At 41.3% G+C, this 26,138-nt stretch overlaps 1 protein-coding gene across 3 annotated transcripts in view; it reads left to right on the top strand.

The window, feature by feature from the left end:
• Nucleotides 1-24,921, top strand: part of gabrd (gamma-aminobutyric acid type A receptor subunit delta) — a 159,767-nt gene extending 134,846 nt beyond the window's left edge. For 2 of the 3 annotated variants that reach the window (XM_059952437.1, XM_059952439.1), the window contains 3 exons: nucleotides 13,642-13,797; nucleotides 18,676-18,887; nucleotides 21,494-24,921. In XM_059952437.1, coding sequence (XP_059808420.1) covers nucleotides 13,642-13,797; nucleotides 18,676-18,887; nucleotides 21,494-21,793 — 668 coding nt within the window. In that variant the 3' untranslated portion in view covers nucleotides 21,794-24,921. The remainder of the gene's footprint in view (nucleotides 1-13,641; nucleotides 13,798-18,675; nucleotides 18,888-21,493) is intronic. The other variant, XM_059952438.1, reaches the window with a different exon arrangement.
• Nucleotides 24,922-26,138: the final 1,217 nt, after the last annotated feature.

Raw genomic sequence — 26,138 nt, forward strand, 5'->3', positions numbered from 1 at the left:
TTTATGACTATGAAGGACAAATTTCCAGCATAAGGTTAACGGCTAATTACTAATTGATTGAGGTCCTCCATTGGTTGGGGTTGACCATGGATGTTGCATCCTAGCATTTTGTTGTTGTTGTTCGTCCTTCGGAGTCGAAGACGACCACGACTTCTGTCAGGTGGAGGGTTTGTGACTGTGGGTCCGGAGGTGACTGGTGAGCCAATCCGGGCCCTGAAAGCTTGCCCACATGTGGGACACATGAGGGTAGGTGCTGCAGTGGAAGTGGAGGTAGCTCGAGCCTTGCACACGGCACGTTTCCTCTGAGCCTCTGCGGTGCGTCTGATTTCTGCTGCATACGCTCCTTTAGTGGTCCTGCTCCACCAGGTTGGCGGTCCAGAGCAAGCGATTCCCAGCTACTGGGATTGATGTTGAGGTCTTTGAGGGACACTTTGAGGCAGTCTTTGAAACGTTTCTTCTGCCCACCAACTGAGCGTTTGCCCTGGCTCAGCTCTCCATACAGCAGCTGTTTTGGTAGTCGACTGTCAGACATCCTGATGACATGGCCAGCCCATCTGGCTTGGGCTTTCTGTTGGAGGGTGTAGACGCTGTGGTTGCTAGCCTGCTCCAGGACCTCAATGTCTGGGACTTTGTCCTGCCATCGTACGTGGAGAAGTCTGCGGAGGCAGCTCAAGTGGAAGTGGTTGAGCTGTTTAGCGTGTCTGCTGTAGACTGTCCAGGTCTCGCTGGCATAGAGGAGGGTGGTGAGAACCACTGCTCGGTAGACCTTCAGCTTGGTTGTAGGGCTGAGTCCTCTCCGCTCCCATACATTCTCACAGAGTCTCACAAAGGCAGCACTGGCTTTGGCAATTCTGTTGCTGATCTCTGCATCTATGTTCACCGCTCGTGATAGAGTACTGCCCAAATAAGTAAAGCTGTCAACTGCCAGTAGCTTCTGCCCCTTTACTGTGATGTGTGGTTCCTGGTAGGGCTTTCCGGGTGCGGGCTGGTACATAACTTCGGTCCTTTTGGTGCTGATTGTAAGTCCAAAGTTGTCACAGGCTCGTGAGAAGCAGTCCAGTTCTCGCTGCATCTTCTGCTCTGTGCTGGCGTTGAGGGTGCAATCATTAGCGAATAAGGGGTTTCTGACAACAGTCTCCTTTACCTTTGTAACAGCCTGTAGATATCGGAGGTTGAATAACCCACCGCCAGTCCCGTATCTGATGTGTATACTATCCTGACAATCGCGGAAGGCATCATTCAGCATAGCAGAGAAGACCATGCTAAAGAGTGTAGGGGCAAGAACGCATCCTTGCTTCACACTGTTCGTCACTGGGAAGGCTTCTGACTCGTCACCATCATCCAAAACTTTCACTATCATGCCGTCGTGGAACTGCCGAACAATCGTGATGAACCTGCTAGGGTAGCCAAACTTCTCCATTATCTTAGCATTCTACATTCGATATGAAAGCCAGGACAGTAAAATATTGAGAGAAAGCTGTTGCCCATGCAGCAGGCTTCCCTTCTCCACGCAGCTGATGAATCTAAAGGAACAGCAAAGACTGATACAGTTTTGCACCAGCAGCATTGCACAAGTTGCTAGTCAGTGCACAACTCAATGTCAGACTGCCTTAGGGACTCCAGCTATGTATTTTTCCTCTGGGTTTACTGCCAAAGCCTTACCCAAGAGTGGGTATAGCTGCAAGGCAGTGGAGATTTGAGGTCAGAGTTATCCTTTTCCTAGATGAGCTACAAACCATGGTTGACAAGCCTCATCTTACTGAAGCAACTGGTTTTAAGGCACCAGTAATCCACCTTTGCTCTTCTCCTGTCAGTGGAAACAGTTTCATCAGGTTTAGTAGCTTAGCCACACATGAAGGCCAGGAGCTGGACACAGTTGTCGGAGGCTATTTGAAACACATGCCATTGAGAGCATTTAATTGCTAGTGGGAGCTTATCCCTATGACCTCACCTGACTATGACAACCTTAAGGAATCAGTAATTGTTAGGAGCTGGAATTTCAATAATGCTTAATAACAGCTGTTTTTCAATGTGACCTCTGTACATCCAGAAAGTTAAACAATGATGATCAATTCTGATGTGGTACTCTGTTCTCTGTTCTCTTATTTTTTAATTTAGGTTTCCATTCCCAAATTTTTCGCAGTTCTTAAATGATTTTATCCAGCTCTGATCTCGAATCTTCAGAATCAGAATCAGAAACGGGTTTAGCGTCTCCGGCAGGTGTCATAAAATTTGTTAACTTAGCAACAACAGTACAATGCAATGATAATTTAGAAATAAAGAAAACTGTAAGTAAATCAATTACAGTAAATGTATATATGTATTAAATAGATTTAAAATTGTGAAAAAACATGAGTAATATACTGTATATATATTTTTTAAAGTGAAGTAGTGTCCATGGGTTCAATGTCCATTTAGGAATCAGATGGCAGAAGGGAACAAGCTGTTCCTAAATCTCTGAGTGTGTGCCTTCAGACTTCTGTACCTCCTTCCTGATGGTAACAGTGAGAAGGAAGCATGCCCTGGTTGATGGGCGTCCTTAATAATGAACATTGCCTTTCTGAGGTACTGCTCCTTGAAGATGTTTTGAATGCTATGGAGGCTAGTACCAAAGATGGAGCTGACTAATTTTACAACTTTCTGTAGCTTCTTTCAGTCCTGTGCAATACTGCATCCCCCTTCCCCCCTCCCATACCAAACAGTGATACAGCTTGTCAGAATACTCTCTATGCTACATCTATAGAAGTTTTCTAGTATTTTAGATGACAAGCCAACTGTCTTCAAACCCGTCGTGAGATATAGCACTTGCCTTCTTTATAACTACATCAATAATGTTGGGACCAGGTTAGATCCTCAGAGATCTTGACTCCCAGAAACTTGAAATTGCTCACTCTCTCCACTTCTGATCCCTCTACAAGGATTGGTTCATGTTCCTTCATCTTACCCTTTCTGAAGTCCACAGTCAGCTCTTTCGTCTTACTCACACTGACTACAAGGTTGTTGCTGTGACACCATTCAACTAGCTGGGATACTCACTCCTGTACACCATCTCTTCTCCATCTAAGATTCTACCAACAATGGTTGTATCATCAGCAAATTTATAGATGGTTATAGAGGGAGTAGAGCAGTGGGCTAAGCACACACCCTTTAGGTGCACCAGTGTTGATTGTCAGCAAGGAAGAGAAATTATCATCAATCTGCACAGATTGTGGTCTTCCTGTTAGGAAGCTGAGGATCCATTTGCAGAGGGAGATACAGATGTTCAGCTTCTGTTGCAGATCGATCAGGACTGTGGGAATGATGGTGTTAAAACACTGAGCTATAGTCAACAATGGCATCCTGACATAATGTTTGTATTGTCCAGGTGATCTAAGGCCGTGTAAAGAACCACTGAGATTCTTGCTGAACTCCTTCCTCTGAAGTTCAAAGTAAATTTATTATCAAAGTACATCTATGTCACCATACACAAGCCTGGGATTCATTTTTGTGGGTATTCACAGAGAAATATCAAAAGATCCATGAAAGACCAAACACAATAAGAAAGACAACCAACCAATATGCAAATACAAAAAAAATTAAGCAATAAATATCAAGAACATGAGATGAAGAATCCTTGAAAGTAAATCAGTAGGTTGTGGGAACAGTTGATTGTTGAGTGAAGTTATTCCCTTTGTTCAACAGACTGATGGTTGAGGATTAATAACTGTTCCTGAACTTGGTGGTGTGGGTCCTGAGGCTGCTTTACCTCCTTCCTTCCTGGATGGTGGGGGTCCTTGATAATGGATGTTACTTTCCTACCACAGTATTCCAGAGAATGGACTGAAACTATAAATTCTGTTCACACCATAGGCTGACCAATACACTCTTTTCCCACTGAAGAGCAGTCATATCCTTGAAGAGCTGTTCAAACTCCATTGCGATTAAAACAAGGTTTAAGAAATGTTTGTGATCACAATGAAGGGCATCATTGGTATGTGCTGTCGGGAAGTGGCCTGGTTGAGGGAAGTGCCTGGTGTGAAAAATGCTAGTCTTTGGCTCAAGAGTCTTCGGCGAGGAGACTACGCCAGGCACAATTGCAGAGGGTGAAGACATGACCACTAAGCTGATTCAGTGTGCTATGTGCATGATGTGGGAGGTCAGGGACACTGATGGTGCCCCCAGCTGCTATAGCTGTGGAAAGTGTGTCCAGATTCAGCTTCTGAAGGAGCATGTTGCAGCACTGAAGAAAGAACGGGATGACCTCAGGTTTATCCGCGAAAACGAGGGTTTTCTGGACAGGACCTACAGTGAGATCGTTACACCAAGGATACCGGAAGAGAGAAAGGGGGCAATGATGAGGAAGGAAAGGATGCTTGAAGTACAGGAGACCCCAGGGGATGTACCTCTCGTAAACAGGTTCACCTTCTTGGAAGCTGTCAGGACAGAAGATACTGACAGTCTGAGAGGTGGACAGATCTGCGAGCCGAAAATTGGTGCAGAAGCAGAGCTGAGGAGTCAGACGTCAGAAAGAGCCGTGGTAGTAGGGGACTCCATAGTAAGAGGTACGGAAAGGGGTTTCTGCTGCAACAGGCGAGATTTAAGGATGGTGTGTTGCTTCCCTGGTGCTAGGATCCAGGACATCACGGACCAATTGCAGGGAATCCTCAAGGGTGAAGGTGAACAGCCGGAAGTGGTAGTGCATGTCGGCACAAATGACATCAGGAAGAAGAGGAAGGACATTCTGCAGCAGGACTTCAGAGAACTCGGAAGAAGGCTGAAAAGTAGGACTTCCAGGGTGGTTATCTCTGGTTTGCTTCCAATTCCTCCTGCTGGAGAGGGCAGGAATATGGAGATAATGGATCTGAATGTGCAGCTGAGGAACTGGTGCAGGAAGCAAGGATTTACATTCTTGGTCCACTAGGATCTGTTTTGGGATAGGGATGAATTGTACAAAAGGGACGGGTTGCACCTTAATAGGCGGGGGACCAGCATTCTGGCAGACAGGTTTGCCACTGCAACATGGATGTGTTTAAACTAAGTAGTGGGGGGGAGGGGATGAACTGGAAATATAAGGATGGAGTTAAAGGGAAAGTGAAAATAAGAAAAGTTAAAAAGGACAACAGAATCAATGGAGTAGAAAGCTCAAGAAGAGATCATACAGTATGGCCAAGTGAAATAGGAATTGATATGAAAGGAGAGGGGAGTACCAAATTAAAAGTATTATATATGAATGCACAAAAGTATAAGGAATAAAGTAGATGAGCTTGAGGCTCAGTTGGAAATTGGCAAGTACGATGTTGTGGGAATAACTGAGACATGGCTTCAAGCGGACCGGACTTGGGAAATGAATATTCAAGGATATACATCTCATCGAAAGGACAGACTGACTGGTAGAGGGGGTGGGTTGGCTCTGTTGGTGAGGAATGATATTCAGTCTCTTGCGAGGGGGGACATAAAATCTGGGGATGTACAGTCAGTATGGATAGAACTGAGAAATTCTAAGGGTAGAAAGACCCTAATGGGAGTTATCTACAGGCCCCCAAACAGCAGTCTGGATGTAGGGTGTAAGTTGAATGAAGAGTTAAAATTGGCATGTCGCAAAGGTAATGTTGCAAAGTTGTCATGGGGGATTTCAACATGCAGGTAGACTGGGAGAATCAGAATGGTACTGGACCCCAAGAAAGGGAGTTTGTGGAGTGCCTCCAAGATGGATTCTTAGAACAGTTTGTACTGGAGCCTACCAGGGAGAAGGCAATTCTGGATCTAGTGTTGTGCAATGAACCGGATTTGATCAGGGACCTTGAGGTAAAGGAACCATTAGGAGATAGTGACTATAATATAATATGTTTTAACCTACAATTTGAGAAAGAGAAGGGAAAATCAGATGTGTCAGTATTACAGTTGAACAAAGGGAACTATGGAGCTATGAGGGTAGAGCTGGCCAAAGTTCAATGGAACAATACTCTAGCAGGGAAGACAGTGGAACAACAATGGCAGGTATTTCTGGGAATAATGCAGAAGGTGCAGGATCGGTTCATTCCAAAGAGCAAGAAAGATCCTAAGGGGAGTAAGGGGCGGCCGTGGCTGACGAGGGAAGTAAAGGGCAGTATTAAAATAAAAGAGAAGATGTATAACATAGCAAAGATGAGCGGGAAACCAGAGGACTGGGAAGCTTTTAAAGAGCAACAGAAGAAAACAAAAAAGGCAATACGCCAAGAAAAAATGAGGTATGAAGAATATAAAGAATATAGCCAAGAATATAAAGGAGGATAGTAAAAGCTTCTTTAGGTATGTGAATAGCAAAAAAAAAAGTTAAGACCAAGATTGGGCCATTGAAGACAGAAACGGGTGAACTTATTATGGGGAACAAGGAAATGGCAGATGAGTTGAACAGGTACTTTGAATCTGTCTTCACTAGGGAAGACACAAACAATCTCCCAGGTGTAATAGTGGCCAAAGGAACTAGGGTAAAGGATGAACTGAAGGAAATTTATATTAGGCAAGAAAAGGTGTTGGATAGACTGTTGAGTCTGAAGGCTGATAAGTCCCCGGGACCTGATGGTCTGCATCCCAGGGTACTTAAAGAGGTGGCTCTAGAAATCGTGGACGCATTGGTAATCAGTTTCCAATGTTCTATAGATTCGGGAACAGTTCTTGCTGATTGGAGAGTGGCTAATGTTGTCCCACTTTTCAAGAAAGGAGGGAGAGAGAAAACGGAATTATAGACCGGTTAGCCTTACGTCAGTGGTGGGAAAGATACCGGAGTCAATTATAAAAGAGGAAATTACGACACATTTGGAAAGCAGTAGAAGGATCAGTTCGAGTCAGCATGGATTTATGAAGGGAAAATCATGCTTGACTAATCTTCTGGAGTTTTGTGAGGATGTAACTATGAAAATGGACAAGGGAGAGCCAGTGGATGTAGTATACCTGGACTTCCAGAAAGCTTTTGATGAAGTTCCACATAAGAGATTAGTGGGCAAAATTAGGGCACATGGTATTGGGGGCAGAGTACTGACATGGATTGAAAATTGGCTGGCTGACAGGAAACAAAGAGTAGCCATTAACGGGTCCCTTTCGGAATGGCAGGCTGTGACCAGTGGTGTACCACAAGGTTTGGTGCTGGGACTGCAGCTGTTTACAATTTACATTAATGATTTAGATGAAGGGATTAAAAGTAACACTAGCAAATTTGCTGATGACACAAAGCTGGGTGGCAGTGTGAAATGTCAGGAGGATGTTATGAGAATGCAGGGTGACTTGGACAGGTTGGGTGAGTGGGCAAATGTATGGCAGATGCAGTTTATTGTGGATAAATGTGAGGTTATCCACTTTGGTGGCAAGAACAGGAAAACAGATTACAATCTAAATGGAGTCAAGTTAGGAAAAGGGGATGTACAACGAGATCTAGGTGTTCTTGTACATCAGTCAATGAAAGCAAGCATGCAGGTACAGCAGGCAGTGAAGAAAGCTAATGGCATGCTGGCTTTTACAACAAGAGGAATTGAGTGTAGGAGTAAAGAGGTCCTTCTGCAGCTGTACAGGGCCCTGGTGAGACCCCACCTGGAGTATTGTGTGCAGTTTTGGTCTCCAAATTTGAGGAAGGACATTCTTGCTATTGAGGGAGTGCAGCGTAGGTTCACAAGGTTAATTCCTGGAATGGCGGGACTGTCATATGTTGAAAGATTGGAGCGAATGGGCTTGTATACACTGGAATTTAGAAGGATGAGAGGGGATCTGATTGAAACATGTAAGATTATTAAGGGATTGGACACGCTGGAGGCAGGAATCATGTTCCCGCTGATGGGTACGTCCAGAACTAGAGGCCACAGTTTAAGAATAAGGGGTAGGCCATTTAGAACAGAGATGCAGAAAAACTTTTTCACCCAGAGAGTGGTGGATATGTGGAATGCTCTGCCCCAGAAGGCAGTGGAGGCAAAGTCTCTGGATGCATTCAAGAGAGAGTTAGATAGAGCTCTTATAGATAGCATTGTCAAGGGATATGGGGAGAGGGCAGGAACGGGGTACTGATTGTGTATGATCAGCCATGATCACAGTGAATGGTGGTGCTGGCTAGAAGGGCCGAATGGCCTACTCCTGCACCTACTGTCTATTGTCTATACACATTCTGATCCTCACTCATCTACCATCCAATGCCACACTTTAGATCTGTCCTCAACAAATAATGCCTCAAAATGCAAACTGAGTGTGAAAATAGGTTTTGCAGCAAGTTCTTTTCAAGTTCAAATTGAAGTTTAATTGTCATTTAACCATACAGCATGTATGAATACAGCCAAACAAAACAGCTTTCCTTTGTGGTCAAGGTACAAAATATAGTTCCAACAGCACAAAGCACATGTAGTTATGATAGCAGACAAACATACAGTTACAAAAAAGTATATAGCTCAAGTCCCTGGATGGCATGGCATGTAGATTGATGGTGCATGGAATGTTTTCCTGGTCCAGTTTAGCTTGCACCAAACACTAGAGGGCAGCATTGACAGGATGTGCCGGTGGATTCCAGTTAATTAGAATTCATCGGGACCAGTATATTTTGGCCCAGTTAGCCAAAATTTCCTGGAGATAGTTAAAAAAGTATAAAAAAAGACAAACAGAACAAATTACAACACTACAAGTATAATAAAACTGTGTATTAGTTATAGGCATAGGAATTCATCCAGTGTATGTCATTAACAAAATCAGTGCAGATAATGGACTGCCTTTATGCAATAATAACAATTGCATCCTCTTTCATTGTAACATTAAAGATGATTGTTAATAGCTTCAAATGCTTTGTAGCTCCTAACTTTTTGATGCAGTAATGTCGTTTTATTTTCACTCCCAACTGTTCCTGGCATTGCCAAGCCAGAATGCTTAAAAACTAGTTCAAAATTGTCTTACTGCTTATTTCTTGCCAACTGTCAATGGACAAAAATCACAACTTTTGAACACAAAAACAGCAACTGATGCTATTTTTAAAAGTTCATTCTAAGCACAGTTTAGCATCTAACAGTCACACAAAGTGCACGCAGCTTTTGCTGGTTAGAACCTTTTTGGCGAGTCACCTGCCCCAGTTAAGCAGTATAGTGTCCTAAATAAATGAAGGGAGACTGGGCTATTTTCTCAATTAGTTCTTGCTCTTTAATATGCACTCTCCTGATAATGGGAAGTGGCAGCCAATTTATGTATGGTGGGATCCTGCGATGATCAAAATCATTTTGCAGTGATATTACATAGAAACATAGAAAACCTACAGGACAACACAGCCCTTCAGCCCAAAAAATTGTGCCAAACATGTCCCTATCTTAGAAATTACTGGGCTTACCTATGGCCCTCTGTTTTACTAAGCTCCATGTACCTATCTAAAAGTCTCTCAAAAGACCCTATCGTATCCGCCTCCACCACCGTTGCTGGCAGCCCATTCCATGCACTCACCATTCTCTGAGTAAAAAACTTACCCCTGACATCTCCTCTGTACCTACTACCCAGCACCTTAAACCATTGTCCTCTTGTGGTAACCATTTCAGCCCTGGGAAAAAGCCTCTGACTATCCACATGATCAATGCATCTCAACATCTTATACACGTCCATCAGGTCACCTCTCATCCTCCGTTGCTCCAAGGAGAAAAGACCAAGTTCACTCAACCTATTCTCATAAGACATGCTCCCCAATCCAGACAACATCGTTGTAAATCTCCTGTGCATCCTTTCTATGCCTTCCACATCCTTCCTGTAGTGAAGTAACCAGAACTGAGCACAGTACTCCAAGTAGGGTCTGACCAGGGTCCTATATAGCTGCAACATTACCTCTCGGCTCCTAAATTAAATTCTACGATTGATGAAGGCCAATATACCATATGCCTTCTTTACCACAGAGTCAACCTGCGCAATTACTTTGAGCGTCCTATGGGCTCAGACCCTAGGATCCCTCTGATCCTTCACATTGACAAGAGTCTTACCATTAATATTATATTCTGCCATCATATTTGACCTACCAAACTGAACCACTTCACATTTATCTGGGTTGAACTCCATCTGCCACTTCTCAGCCCAGTTTTGCATCCTGCTGTAACCTCTGACAGCCCTCCACACTTTCCACAACACCTCCAACTTTAGTGTCATCAGCAAGCTTACTAACTCATCCCTCCACTTCCTTATCCAGGTCATTTATAAAAATCATGAAGAGTAAGGATCCCAAAACAGATCCCTGAGGCACCCCACTGGTGACGAACCTCAATACAGAATATGACCTGTCTGTGGGCAAGCCAGTTCTGGATCCACAAAGCAATGTCCCCTTGGATCCCATACCTCTTTACTTTCTCAGTAAGCCTTGCATGGGGTACCTTATCAAATGCCTTGCTGAAATCCATGTACACTACATCTACTGCTCTTCCTTCATCAACGTGTTTAGTCACATCCTCAAAAAATTCAATCAGGCTTGTAAGGCAAGACCTGCCCTTGACAAAGCCACGCTGACTACTCCTAATCATATTATACCTCTCCAAATGTTCATATATCCTGCCTCTCAGGAACTTCTCCATTAACTTACCAACCACTGAGGTAAGACTAACTGGTCTATAATTGCCTGGGCTATCCCTACTCCCTTTCTTGAATAAAGGAACAACATTCACAACCCTCCAGAACCTCTCCTGTCCCCATTGATGATGCAAAGATCATCGCCAGAGGCTCAGCAATCTCCTCCCTCGCCTCCCACAGTAGCCTGGGGTACATCTCATCCAGTCCCAAAGACTTATCCAACTTGATGCATTCCAAAAGCTCCAGCACATTCTCTTCCTTAATATCTCCATGCTCAAGCTTTTCAGTCTGCTGCAAGTCATCACTACAATCACCAAGATCCTTTGCCATAGTGAATACTGGAGTAAAGTATTCATTAAGTACCTCTGCTATTTCCTCTGGTTCCATATACACATTCCTACTGTCACACTTGATAGGTCCTATTCTTTCACATCTTACCCTCTTGCTCTTCACATACTTATAGAATGCCTTGGGGTTTTTCTTAATCCTGCCCACCAAGGCCTTCTCATGGTCCCTTCTGGCTCTCCTAATTTCCTTCTTAAGCTCCTTTCTATTAGCCTTATTATCTTCTAGATCTCTAACATTACATAGCTCTCTGAACCTTTTGTAAGTTTTTCTTTTCTTCTTGACTAGATTTATTACAGCCTTTGTACTCCACGGTTCCTGTACCCTGCCATAACTTCCCTGTCTCATTGGAATGTACCTACACAGAACTCCACACAAATATCCCCTGAATATTTGCCACCTTTCTTCCGTACTTTTCCCTGACAACATCTGTTTCCAATTTATGCCTCCAATTTCCTTTCTGATAGCCTCATAATTCCCCTTACTCTAATTAAATACCTTTCTAACTTGTCTGTTCCTATCTCTCTCCAATGCTATTGTAAAGGAGACAGAATTATGATCACTATCTCCAAAATGCTCTCCCACTGAGAGATCTGACACCTGACCAGGTTCATTTCCCAATACAAAATCAAGTACAGCCTCTCCTCTTGTAGGCTTATCAATATATTGTGTCAAAAAACCTTCCTGAACATACCTAACAAACTCCACCCCATCTAAACCCCTTGCTCTAGGGAGATGCCAACCAATATTTGGAAAATTAAAATCTCCCATCACGACAACTCTGTTGTTATTACACCTTTCCAGGATCTGTTTCCCTATCTGCTCCTCGATATCCCTATTACTACTGGGCAGCCTGTAAGAACACCCAGGAAAGGTATTGACCCCTTCCTGTTCCTAACCTCCACCCACAGAGACTCCATAGACAATCCCTCCATGGCGCTTACCTTTTCTGCAGCTATGACACAGTCTCTGATCAACAGTGCCACGCCCCCACCTCTTTTGCCTCCCTCCCTGTCCTTTCTGAAACATCTAAAGCCCAGCACTTGAAGTAACCATTGCTGTCCCCAAGCCATCCAAGTCTCTGTAATGGCCACCACATCATATCTTTAAGTACTGATCCATGCTCTAAGCTCATCCGCTTTGTTCACAACACTCCTTGTGTTAAAATAGACACATCTCAAACCTTCGGTCTGAACACATCCCTTCTCTATCACCTGCCTATTCTCCCTCTCACACTGTCTACAAGCTTTCTCTACTTGTGAGCCAACCTCCTCTTCCCCAGTCTCTTCAGTTCGGTTCCTACCCCCCAACAATTAAACTCTCCCTAGTAGCCTTAGCAAGCCTTCTCTGTTGTTTAAAGGATAAGTATTGGTCAGAGCAGAGGAATATTTAATATTCCATGGTTTAATATTTAAGTAAAGCATGCTGATCTATTAATCTTTCTCAAAACATTCTGATTATTAACTTATCTCATGGAAGGCTTCCATTTTCAGAATCAGAACCTTGTTTATTATCACTGACATATGCTATGAAATTTGTTTTGTGGCAATATATAAAATATATATACTAAATAAATGGCAATATATAAAAGAAAATGTATAGTGAATTATATAAAGTATTTTGCAAGTTACAAGAAGAAATATATAAAAAATAAATATGGAGTGCAAAAAGAGACCAATGTAATGAGTTTAGGTTCATAGGCCATTGTCCATTCAGAAATCTGATGACAGTAAGGAAGAATCTGTTCTTGAAACAATATACTTTATACAATGTGTGTGTGTCTTCAGACTCCTGTACCTCCTCCCTGATGGTAGCAATGAGAAGGTATGCACTGGATCCTGGGTTCTTAATGATGACTTCCTTTTTGAGGCATCGCCTTATGAAGACGTCTTTGATGTTTGTTTTATCTGCACTGGGGATAGAAATTGCATAATTGTTGTCTGTGTGCTTCAGAGGGATTTAGTCACTGGTGAAAGGGACAGTTACACTTGCAGACAAGGCCAGGATCGGGTTTAATCTTGTCTGTTGCTTTCCGTAGCTGCTGTTCACTTCCTGTCTCTCTCCACATGGAAAGTCTCTTGGCCACCATGCTCACGGTAGACCCATGTTCATGGAATTACAGTGGAAAATAAGTTGGGGAAGGTACATAGACACCTATGGAGCATGTGGTGACCAACCTCACACCCAAATCAAGATTGTTTTATATCATTTCCAGTATACATGTGTAAAGCAGAATGAAATAATTGTTACTCCAGATCCAATGCAGCATACAGAAACATATTAAGATAAAAAACCCAATATTAATAGAAAACCAATATAAATATATAGCTTATGTACTTAAATTGATTGCATGTTCATAAAGTGACACTAGGCACAAGTGAATCTGTACATAAGGTTGCTGACAGGAAATGATAATGTGGTGTGGAGGGGGTGGGGGGTTAGTTGGTGGAAGTGTTCATCAGTCTTACTGCTTGGGGAAAGTAACTGTTTTTGAGTCTGGTGGTCCTAGCTTGGATGCTACATAGCCTCTTCCCTGATGGGACTGGGACAAACAGTCCATGAGCAAGGTGGGTGGAATCTTTCTTGATGTTACTGGCCCTTTTCTGGCACCCTTCTGTATGTATATTTTTGATGGTGAGTAGGTTAGTGCTAGTGATGCATTAGGCAGTTTTGATTATCCGCTATAGAGCATTTCTGTCCTCTGCATTTCAGGGTCTATACAATGCAATGATGCAGCAACGACAGTAATTCAAACCCTGAGCTTCTCCATTGTTTCTCCAGCAGGTCAATTTCCACGGCTAAGTCTTCGTTTCTGTTTGAGGAGGAACAGAGGTGTCTACATCATTCAGTCATACATGCCTTCAATCCTATTGGTGGCAATGTCCTGGGTATCATTCTGGATCAGTCAGTCAGCTGTGCCTGCCAGAGTGTCATTAGGTGATGTTCTCATAATTCACAGTGGGCTTCCAAAGCCAAGTTACTTTATCAGCTTCAGTTTTTTTATTGTCTTCTTTTTTCTATCTTTGTGTTCAGATCTTCAGGCTGAAGTTTAATTGTCATTCAACTATGCACATAAATACAGCCAAATGAAACATCCTGAGCCAAGGTGCAAAGCACAGTAGCAATAAAACACAGAACATATAGTTATTATTGCAGAAAAATACATACAATCACAAATATATATCATGTTGCATTTAAACCATAAAACTGTAAGAAGTGGGAACAGGAGGAGTTCCAGTTTTCTCTTATATTCATTTGGACCTTTTGTATAATGACACCAACTGAAAAAAAAGGGCTGAAAAATGGCAGATGGAATTTAATGCAAGCAAGTAGTGGTGTCATATTTTGGCAGGACAAACCAAGATAAATTAGACAATAGACAATAGGTGCAGAAGTAGACCGTTCGGCCGTTTGAGTCTGCACCGCCATTTTGAGATCATGGTTGATCAACTACTATCAATACCCAGTTCCTGCCTTGACCCGATATCCCTTGATTCCCCTATCCATAGGATACCTACCTAGCTCCTTCTTGAAAGCATCCAGAGAATTGGCCTCCACTACCTTCCGAGGCAGTGCATTCCAGACCCCCACAACTCTCTGAGAGAAGTTTTTCCTTAACTCTTTCCTAAATGACCTACCCCTTATTCTCAAACCATGCCCTCTGGTACTGGACTCTCCCAGCATCTGGAACATATTTCCTGCCTCTATCTTGTCCAATCCCTTAATAATCTTATCTGTTGCAATCAGATTCCCTCTCAATCTCCTTAATTCCAGCATGTACAAGCCCAGTCTCTCTAACCTCTCTGCATAAGACAGTTCAGACATCCCAGGAATTAACCTCATGAATCTACGCTGCACTTCCTCTACAGCCAGGATGTCCTTCCTTAACCCTGGAGATGAAAACTGTACACAATACTCCAGGTGTGGTCTCACCAGGGCTCTGTACAAATGCAAGAGGATTTCTTTGCTCTTGTACTCAATTCCCTTTGTAATAAAGGCCAACATTCCATTAGCCTTCTTCACTGCCTGCTGCACTTGCTCATTCACCTTCAGTGACTGATGAACAAGGACTCCTAGATCTCTTTGTATCCATTCAGATAATAATCTGCCTTCCTGTTCTTACTCCCAAAGTGGATAACCTCACACTTATTCACATTAAACGTCATCTGCCAAGTATCTGCCCACTCACCCAGCCTATCCAAGTCACCCTGAATTCTCCTAACATCCTCATCACATGCCACACTGCCACCCAGCTTAGTATCATCATATCATCAGCAAACTTGCTGATGTTATTTTCAATGCCTTCATCCAAAACGTTGACGTAAATTGTAAACAGCTGTGGTCCCAATACCGAGCCCTGTGGCACCCCACTAGTCACCACCTGCCATTCCGAGAAACACCCATTCACCGCTGTCCTTTGCTTTCTATCTGTCAACCAGTTTTCTATCCATGCCAATGTCTTCCCCCCGATGCCCTGAGCTTTGATTTTACCCACCAATCTCCTATGTTGGACCTTATCAAATGCCTTCTGAAAATCGAGGTACACTACATCCACTGGATCTCCCCCATCTGACTTCCTGGTTAAATCCTCGAAAAACACCAACAGATTTGTCAAGCATGATTTACCCTTGGTAAATCAAGGGTAAAAAGTGGGATAACATTAGCCATTTTCCAATCCTCAGGAACTGATCCTGAATCTAAGGAACACTGGAAAATGATTACCAATGCAACAGCAATTTCCAGGGCCACCTCCTTTAGTACCCTAGGATGCAGACCATCTGGACCTGGGGATTTATTAGCCCCATCAGTCTACTCATCACTGTTTCCTTCTTAATGTCAATCTGTTTCATTTCCTGTTACCCTATGTCCTTGGCCCATCCATACATCTGGGAGATTGTTTGTGTCTTCCTTAGTGAAAACAGATCTAAAGTACTCATTAAATTCTTCTGCCATTTCTCTGTTTTCCATAACAATTTCACCCAATTCAATCTTCAAGGGCCCAACATTGTTCTTAACTATCTTCTTTCTCTTCACATACCTAAAAAAGCTTTTGCTATCTTCCTTTATATTCCTGGCTAGCTTGCGTTCATACCTCATTTTTTCTCCCCGTATTCTCTTTTTAGTTAAGTTCTGTTGTTCCTTAAAAGCTTCCCAATCATCTGTCCTCCCACTCACCTTAGCTCTTGATCTTTGGATTGAATAGCGTTCATGAGGATTGAATAGCGTTGGATTGAATATCTTTGGATTGAATAGCGTTAAGCAATCTCTTTAGTTGTTGCTTTATGCTGATGTCCTTTTGCTCTACATCTCTAATGTGCAGTCCTCTCTACCCTCAGTAATTACTTTCTGAATTTAGTCAGTTCTCCGGATATAAACTTAATCTTCATAAGAGTAAACTTTTTCCTTTGAATAACTTGGTATCAGTCAACTCTGACCTTCCTTTTAAAATTGTAAGAAATCAATTTACTTATTTGGGTATAACAATTACTAGGAATTATAAATTTCTTTTTAAACAAAACTTTATCACTCTTTTGGAATATGTTAAGAAGGTACTATCAAAGTGGTCTCCCCTTTCTTTATCGCTGATTGGATGTATCAATTCTATTAAAATGAATATTTTGCCTGAATTTTTATTTCAAGCCCTACCTGTTTTTATTCCTAAATCCTTTTTTGACTCCTTAGACACGATTATATCTTCTTATTTATGGAAGAATAAACCCCCCCCCCCCCCGATTAAACAAGGTTCATCTTCAGAAAACTTTAAAAAAAAATGGGGGATTAACCCTACCCAATTTTAGGTTTTACTACTGGGCAGTCAACATACACTACCTTACATTTTGTTTATATAATTGTGATGACTGTCCAGTTTGGGTTTCTTCAGAAGTTAATTCTGTTAATAAATGTATATTATTTCTCTTCTTGGTTCTTCATTTCCTCTATCCTTAAGTAATTTAACTGATTTTTATGTAGTTAAACATTCTTTGAGGATTTGGTTACAATTTAGAAAATTCTTTGGGATATTTAATTTTTCATTCTCTAGTCCCATTTTTTCTAATTATTTTTTTAAACCTTTTTGACTGATGTAGTTTTTAAAGAGTGGAATAGACTAGGTATTAAATGTTTTCAGGATCTGTTTGTTGGAGATAGTCTTTCCTCATTTGATCAACTATCTATTAAATATAATCTTCGTAAAGATCACTTTTTTTTAGATATTTACAAATTAGAGACTTCTTGCGTTCTCAACTTCATACATTTCCTAAATGTCCAGATAAGAATTTAATTAATACAATTTTTACTCTGAAACCTTTTTCATAATGGATCTATTTCTAATATTTATAGTATGTTGTTGTTAATGAGAAACATTCCATTGACAAAATTAAAAATCTCTGGGAACAAGACCTACAGATTTCAATTGATGAGGATACTTGGAATGAAATTTTTAAACTTGTTCACACCTGTTCATTACATGCACATCACTCTCTTTTACAATTTAAAGTGGTTCATAGAGCCTATATAACTAAAGATAAGCTCTCTCGTTTTTACTCAGATTTTTCTCCATACTGTAATTGGTGTAATGTCGAAGAGGCCTCTCTAATTCATATGTTTTGGTCCTGCCCATGGCTTGATAAATTTTGGAAAGAAGTATTTCAAACTTTCTCGGAGCTTTTTAAAGTAAACTTTAAACCCAACCCTTTGACTGCCTCGTTCGGCATTGTTGGAGGAAATGATTTTACTCTTAAGCCGAATGATCTGCATATTTTTGCTTTTACTTCTCTTTTAGCCAGAAGAGTTTTGTTGCTTAAATGGAAAAATGCTGCTCCGCCTACTCATGCCCATTGGTTGATTGATGTTATGTCATGTTTAAATCTAGAGAATATAAGGAGTTCTATTTCTATACCTAGTCAGGAATTTTTCACATTATGGGGACCTTTTTGGAACTACTTTCACAATCTTTGACCTGTTCAGCAATGATGATGGCTACTATAGAGTTGAATTTATGACTATCTGTCCAAGATTTTTTTTCTTTTCTTTTAACCAAACAGCTGTTTTTTTACCCATTTTTCCTTTTTTTTTGTTATGGGATTTTGATTTAGATTAGAATATACCTTTTCAATATTATGGTTAACTTACTATATATAGATATGGGGCATTTCAACCTTGTTTCTGTTTCCATATCATAATTTGTCTATGCAAGTAATTAATAAAAATATTGAAAAAGAAAGTAATCTCTTTAGAGCGAAGGAGGATGAGAGGTGACAATAGAGGTGTACAAAATGATAAGAGACACAGATTGAGCAGATAGCCAGAGACTTTCCTAGGCCAAAAATGTCAAAACAGGTTCCAGACAAACAGCGTTCCAAGCAAGACCTCCACAGTGGAGCTGGTAGAAGGTGACAGCACATCACAATGGCAGAAAAGGTGGAAAAAGGCTGCAGCAATGAAGAGTCCTCAGTCTTCTTACATTCCATGCCTCTGGACCCTGACCCCGATCTGTCAAGGACTGTGTGGTGGCTGCCCGTGCACCAGCCTCCCTATATTAAACGAAGTCATCGACAGACATTCTTCATTAAGAGAATCCAACTTAACATCCTGGATTATGTGGATCAGCCTCTACAGGCACCCAAAGACCCACCAATAGACAACTTCTTTGGAGAAAATCATACTCGGCTCAAGTGATCACACCAGAGCTTTGAGATTCATTTTCTTGCTGGTATTTACACGAAAAATAAAGAACAAGAGTAGAATTTATTTTTAAAAAGCTATACATAAACAAAGACCTGCAAACAACTGATGTGAGCTTCTGTCCCTGTACAGGTATCACCACGGTGCTGACCATGACAACCCTAATGATCAGCGCGAGGAAGTCCCTGCCTAGGGCATCTGCCATTAAAGCACTAGATGTATACTTCTGGATCTGCTATGTCTTCGTCTTTGCTGCTCTGGTTGAGTTTGCGTTTGCTCATTTCAATGCAGACTACATGAGAAAGCAACGCGCCAAAATTAAGAAGAGTAAACCATGTGGGCAGGTGGGTATTGCTGTAATAGAGAACTGAACAATTTTTAGGTTGAAATGTGGGTGTGAATGTTTATTTACTTATTTAGATATATGGCATGGAACAGGCCCTTCTGGTCCACCAAGCTGCACTGCCAAGCATCTACCGATTCAACCCGAGCCTAATCACAGGACAATTTACAATGACCAATTAACCTACTAACGGGTACATCTTTGGATCGTGACAGGGAACTGGAGCACCCAGAGGAAACACATGCATACATGGGAAGGTACATACAAACTCCTTACAGAAAATGCTGGGATTGAACTCCAATGCCCCAAGTGGTAAAAGCATCATGCTAACCACAGCGCTGCCATGGCATGTGTTACAATACAAAATCAAACTCTTTACCTGAACATGTTGTGCAAAACTGCCTTCTTCACCATAAACACAGGAGATTCTACAAATCTAGATTTACACAGACACAAAATGCTGGAGGAACTCAGCAGGTCAGGCTGCATCTATGGAGGGAAATAAACAGTCGACATTTCGGGATGAGACTCTGCATCAGGGCAGCAAATAAAGGGGGTAAAAACCAGAATAAAAAGGTGGGTGGAAGAGACAGCAATACGATCTGGCAGGTGATTGGTGAGAGCAGGTAAGTGAGTGGGTTGGAGAAGGATGAGGTGAAAAACTGGAAGATCATATGTGAGAAAGTAAAGGGCTGAAGTAAAAGGAATCTGAAAGGAGAGGAGAGTTTTGACTATAAGGGAAGGAGGATTAACCAAAGGGTGATAATGGACAGAATAAGGTAACTGGGCAGAGGAAGGAATACAAGGAATGCACCCTCCTCTCCTATTAGATTCCTTCTTCTTCTTCAAAAGGGTCTCCGCCCAAAATATCAACTGTTTATTCCCCTCCGTAGATGCTGACTGATCTGCTGAGTTCCTCCAGTATTTTGTGTCTTGCTCACCTATCTGCTCTCTGCCTATAAAACAACAGGCACCACCAACAGGTAGGCATATGGTTAATGTTCTTCCTGTCCTATGAACTACCCTGAAACCTGTTCCAGTAGTATGGTCCAGATGCACCAGCTGATGGGCGCCACTGTAGTGTAGCGGTTAGCGTGATGCTATTACAGCTTGGGGTGTCAGAGTTCAATTCCAATGTCCTCTATAAGGAGCTTTTATGTCCTCCCTGTAAATATATGGATTTCCTCCAGGTGCTCCACTTTCCTCCCACAGTCCAAAGACATACTAGTTAGTACGTTAATTGGTCATTGTAAATTGTCCCGTGATTAGGCAAGGATTAAATTGGAGGTTGCTGGCGCCATAGCTTGAAGGGTTGGTAGGGTCTATTCTGTGCTGTATCTCTAAAAAAAAAATAGCCAACTGTATGAGTGGCTGCAGAACAGTGATTACAGATGGTTGATATAGTCACTGGTATCTTCTGGTGTTTGTCTTTGTGGCAATTCTACCCCCATCTGTGAACTTACCAGCTTTGACTCATTCTCTCAACCCTGGCCCATGTTCAGGCCCTGCTGCAGACTCTTCAACATAAATCTGGTACTGATGCTACCATGCAATGCATGGGGAGCACCTTAGTGTCCAAGATGATCCCTTGGCTGAGATTGTAGAAGCAATTTGTGCCTGCTCTCCAGGGAAGTTCAGGGCATTGCACTAAATAGGAGTTAAAGTGAGTGAGGAGAACATTGTCCGAGGGTTGATGTTTATTCTCCAACAGTAGATGTGAAATCATGATGTTGTTTGTGGAGCCTTGCTCTGCCATATCTCCATGCTGGGTTTCCCCACACCAGTATTTCTTTGACTGTAAGGTGTCCTGGGCATGAAATGCGCAAGAGGAATGCCTTGTAGACACTTCCACACCCCCTCCCCCCCGAAAATTACCTTTTCCAAAATCTTCATTCTGGAAAGCACTACAGGGATATTGAAACAAGAACATCACACCATCTTAAAAGTTCTGTCCCCCAGGCAGTTAATCAGATCAACCATTCTAGTCAGCCCCTCCTAATCCCCTCTATCCATTATCCCTGGCAATGCACTGCACTGTAAATACTTTAAATCACTTCTTATAATGCAGTTTACATTGTAAATGCATGCAGGTATTTATGCACATTTTATTCCCTATCTGTACTTTAACTTGTAACATATTTTTATATAATTATTATTTATAATTGTTGAAAGTTACTTTTTGGTGCAAGTCATGCCCTAACCATCATACCCAGCAAATTCTAATCCATGTAACTGTATATGACAAATAAAGTTGATTGCCTTTGATCACTTAGAATCATAGAGTCATAGAGAAGTACAGCACAGAAACATCCCTTCAGCCCATCTAGTCCATGCTGAACCATTTAATTGCCCACTCCCATTGACCCTTAACATGTTGATCCTTGATTATCAGTGAGCCCCATCTGCCCAGAGCAACTGGTTTTAAGGAGACAGTAATCCGCCTTTGCCCATTCTCCTGTCAGAAGCAGTGGTTCCGCTGGGCTTAGAAGCTAAGACACACACACACACACACACAAAGACACAAAACAACAAATTCCATGACATATGCAAATCATAATAAACCTGATTCTAATTCTGATCCTTGATATGTAATCCTTCTTTTTGCAGGAAATTAAGAGAACCGGAAAGCACGCAATTGTCTTGTTCTCCTTGTCGGCTGCTGGGGTGAATCAGGAGCTGCTCATGTCCAACAGACTGCACAGAGCCAACAGACTACTCCACAGAGATGAATTCGAGAATGGGAAAGCACGGGCAGATAGACAGAACACAGCTCTTCACAAGAAGCTGACGCTGAAGTCCATATTCAGACCTATTGATTCTGACACAATTGATATTTACGCAAGGGCTGTCTTCCCAGCTGCCTTTGCTGCCGTAAATGTCATTTACTGGGTGGCGTACACTATGTAAAAATCCAAGATTGCAAAGGAGAATGAAATATTTGTTACTCCAGATCCAATGCAGCACAAAAAAACACAACAAGATAAAGAACGATAATAATAAAAATGCAATAAACATAAATACATAAGATAGCTTATATACATAGATTGATTGTATGACCATAAAGTAACGCTGGGCACAGAAATGTCTATACATAAAGAGACTCTGACATGAAATAATAAAGTAGTGATGGGGTGTGGAAGGGTGGTTTAGTGGGTGGAGGTGTTGATCAGCCTTATTGCTTGGGGAAATTAATTTGAATATGGAAGTGCTGGCATGGAAGTCCTTGATGGAAGTGGGACAAACAGTCCATGGACAATGTCGGCGCAATCTTTCATGATGTTACTGGCCCTCTTCCAGCATGTTTCTGTATGTATGACTTTGATGGTGGACAGGCTGATGCTGGTGATGTGCAGGACAGTTTTGATGACCTGTTGTAGAGCCTGTTACAATGAAGAAACGGGAGTTATGTTAATATCGGACAGGAAAAGTGAACAGGTAATGCAAAACCTCCAAAGAGACAGTGCTCCAGTTTCTAGAGTGACTCTCTCAGCCCACTAGCTTTAAAATCACTCCCTAATTTACTGAATTGGATGAAAATAGGGTATCAGGTCAGAAACAACCAAATGAATTATACCTTGACACATCTTATATACGTAGACGATTTTAAATTATACACTCATCAATAAAACTAAAGCAATTAATTCAAATAGTCCAAACATTTTCAAAAGGTATAAGCATGACCTTTGGACTAAATAAGAGCAGAACATTAAATGTAAAGAAAGGTGCAATTGAGCTCGTAGAATATAAAACAAGGCAGCATGATATAATGCAACTGATGGATGATGTGAAACATTTAAGTATTTAGGGTATAAACAAGCAAAGAAATAAGAACATAGTGAGATAAATGGAAAACATTTTCGTAATTTACTTAAGAATATCTACCAAACAGAGCTCAAGAGTGAAATATAATAAATGCAACAAACACTTTTGCTATATCTATATTAACGTATTCTTTTGGCATAATATCTTGATCTGAAACTGATCTGGAAAATTTACAAAGACTAAGAACTGAAATAACAATTTTTGGAAAACACTATGTACACTCAAATGCACTTAGATTAACGCTTCCAAGAAAGGAGGAGGATGACATTAAAAATTTACACATCAGTCGGATAAAATTTCTATGGATATATTTTCATCAACGAAAACAGGATTCAACAGGATTGTGAGCATATGCAATTCTGATAAGAAGTACATACTACTAAACTTAAATGAAAACACAACCCAGAAAAATCAAGAAATTATCACTTGAGAAGAAAAAGTTAACCACTGGAAGAGCATGAACCTCCATAGAAAATATCCCAAGATCTGAACAGACTAGATGTTGACAAGTAAGTGTTGAATACCTGACTTGGAGTTCGAGACCTCTGCCCAAAAACAGAAGGGTTCCTCTTGAAAATACAAGAACAAGTGGGTGACACAAAAAGTGACCAAAAATGTACAATAAAAGACCAACAAATTCAAGACAATAAATGCAGAAAATGCCAAGAGAAACCAGAAACAATCTGACACATTAAAGGATCCTGCAACAGCTTAACTCAAACAGAGTACTTACACAGGCACAATCAAATGGCAAACATTATTCACCAAAATCTTGCTTTAAAATACAAACTCATAAAGGACACGATAGCTTACTATAAATACAAGCCTGGTCTAGTTTTAGAGACAGAGTCCTACAAATTATGTTATGACTGATCCATTATTATAGATAGGACAATCCATAATAACTGTCCAGATATAATATTACAGGATAAACAAGCAAGAGCAACTTACTTAATAGATATAGCCATTCCAAACACAAAAAACATACAGAAATCAGTAAGTGAAAAACACCAGAAATATCTGAATTGAAAGAGGAAATTGAAAGACTTTGGAACATGAACAGGATATACATTGACCCAATAGTCATAGCTACAACTGGTATCATCCCAAAGTCACTACACAATAGCATTAAGCAATTAGGCCCGCACAGCAAATATTTATGTAAATCTTCAGAAAGCCACAATACTAAACAACACTAGAATAGCCTGGAAGTTCTTAGCAATTGAAAAATGATTGTGCTTGGCTATGCCTGTCCCTCAGGTTTTACCAGCTTGAGCTGAGAAAAAAACTAAAAATAGCAACTTATTTATAGAGAACTTTTCATAAAGAAAATGTAGTTCAAAGTGCTTTACAATGGGATGAAGTGCAAATATGAAAATAAAATCAAAGGATAAAAATAAACGTGAAAATAAAAAACAAAAACATTTTAGTTAAAAGCAAGGTTAAATAAATAGAATTTGAGCTGACGTTTAAGTGGCTTAAACAGAGCTCACAAAGGTGTTATGGTCTTTTTAAACATTTTTTTCATGATCTTAAGACCCTACTGAACATTAAGAACTTAAAGCATTGCAGATCCATCCCATCATCGAGTTGCTCATTTTCAGAGAAATTGAAGGAATTGGACTTAGTGCGTACTGTGTTGCTGCCTGCTACAGAGAGGTATTGGAGTCAGTGCACAAAGGCAGTGTGCAGTCTAACAGAGAGTGATTGTATTAGTCTTTTTTCTTGTGATTACAAGACCCTGTTACACATTGGTAAGATGAAATGCTGCAAGTCCAGTTCACTAGTTTATTAGCAGACCAATGGTAGAGGAGCAGCATGGCTTCAGTCATAGTGAGAACTAGACCTCAAGCCATGGTGTCACCTGTTTACAGCCATCCAGGAGAGAGGTGTTGGAGTCGGTGCTAGAGGCAGTTTGGCACAATGTCCATGATGGTGCTGCTGGCCTTCAGTGTTCATTCGGAGGAAGAAAAACTGCATTGTGTCCAACTGCAGACTGCTGAAACGTTCATGGACTCAGGAACTTGGAATATAATTGTTTTTTTTGTGTGACTGTATTTTACTGCTATCTACTATGTGCTGTATGTGCTGTGCTGTGTGTGACTATTGATACTATGTTTTGTACCTTGGCTCTGGAGTAATGCTGTTTTATTGCGCTGTATTCATGGGTATTCATTTATGATTGAATGAAAAATTAAACTTGAATTATACAATTAAATTTGAACCAAAAGTATCAACTGAGTCTGCATCTCTTATTGTTTTAGGTTTAGAATTCCCCAGTTTAGGAGTGTAGTTCAAAAAAGTTTACCTGCCAATTATCTTTTGAGGGAACACACACAAAATGCTGGTGGAATGCAGCAGGCCAGGCAGCATCTATAGGGAGAAGCACTGTCGATGTTTCGGGCCAAGACCCTTCGTCAGGACCCTTTGTCCCTGTAGATGCTGCCTGGCCTGCTGCATTCCACCAGCATTTTGTGTGTGTTGCTTGTATTTCCAGCATCTGCAGATTTCCTCATTTTATCTTTTGAGGGAGGTGGTTTAAGCATTAGGGCTAGCAGAGGAAAACCTGAGAGATCAAGCAGTAGTACAAAATGAAAGGATTCTATGATGTACTCTGGTCCCAGACCATTGAAAACTTTAAGAACAAGAAAAATACAGGAAGCCAATGCAAAGTAGCAAGGATGGAAATTAAACACAAAGTACACTGCAGATGTTGGGGTCAAAGTAACACGTACAACAAGCTGGAGGAACTCAGTAGGTTGGGCAGCATTCCATGCGCTCATCACTCTGACCTCTGACATCTCCTCTGTACCTATTTCCAAGCACCTTAAAACTGTGCCCTCTCATGCTTGCCATCAATTCCTCTCATCATCTTGTACACCTCTATCAGGTCACCTCTCATCCTCCATCCTCCAAGGAGAAAAGACCAAGTTCACTCAACTTATTCTCATAAGGCATGCTCCCCAATCGAGGCAACATCCTTGAAAAGCTCCTCTGCACCCTTTCTATGGCTTCCACATCCTTCCTGCAGTGAGGTGACCAGAACTGAGCACAGTACTCCAAGTGGGGTCTGGCCAGGGTGCTATATAGCTGTAACATTACCTCTCAGCTCTTAAACTCAATCCCATGGCTGATTAAGGCCAATGCACTGTATGCCTTCTTAACCACTGTCAACCTGCACGGCAGCTTTTTTTTTAAATTGAATTTTCAAATAGGTTACAGAAAGAAAAAAAAATATCACCCCTTCCCCCCTCCCCCCTAACCTATCCCTATAGAAAAAAAAAGAGAAGAAAAAAGAAAGAAAGAATGCCTGGATATCGGAAGATCCTCACGTGGTCCATGGAGTTCATAATAGCTTTAATAAGTATATTTATTTCTCTCCCCAGATAACCAATAATTTTATCTTCGGAGCACCTATATACTTAATCCT

This window comes from Hypanus sabinus, chromosome 27, assembly GCF_030144855.1.
Source record: "Hypanus sabinus isolate sHypSab1 chromosome 27, sHypSab1.hap1, whole genome shotgun sequence".
NCBI lineage: Eukaryota > Metazoa > Chordata > Chondrichthyes > Myliobatiformes > Dasyatidae > Hypanus > Hypanus sabinus.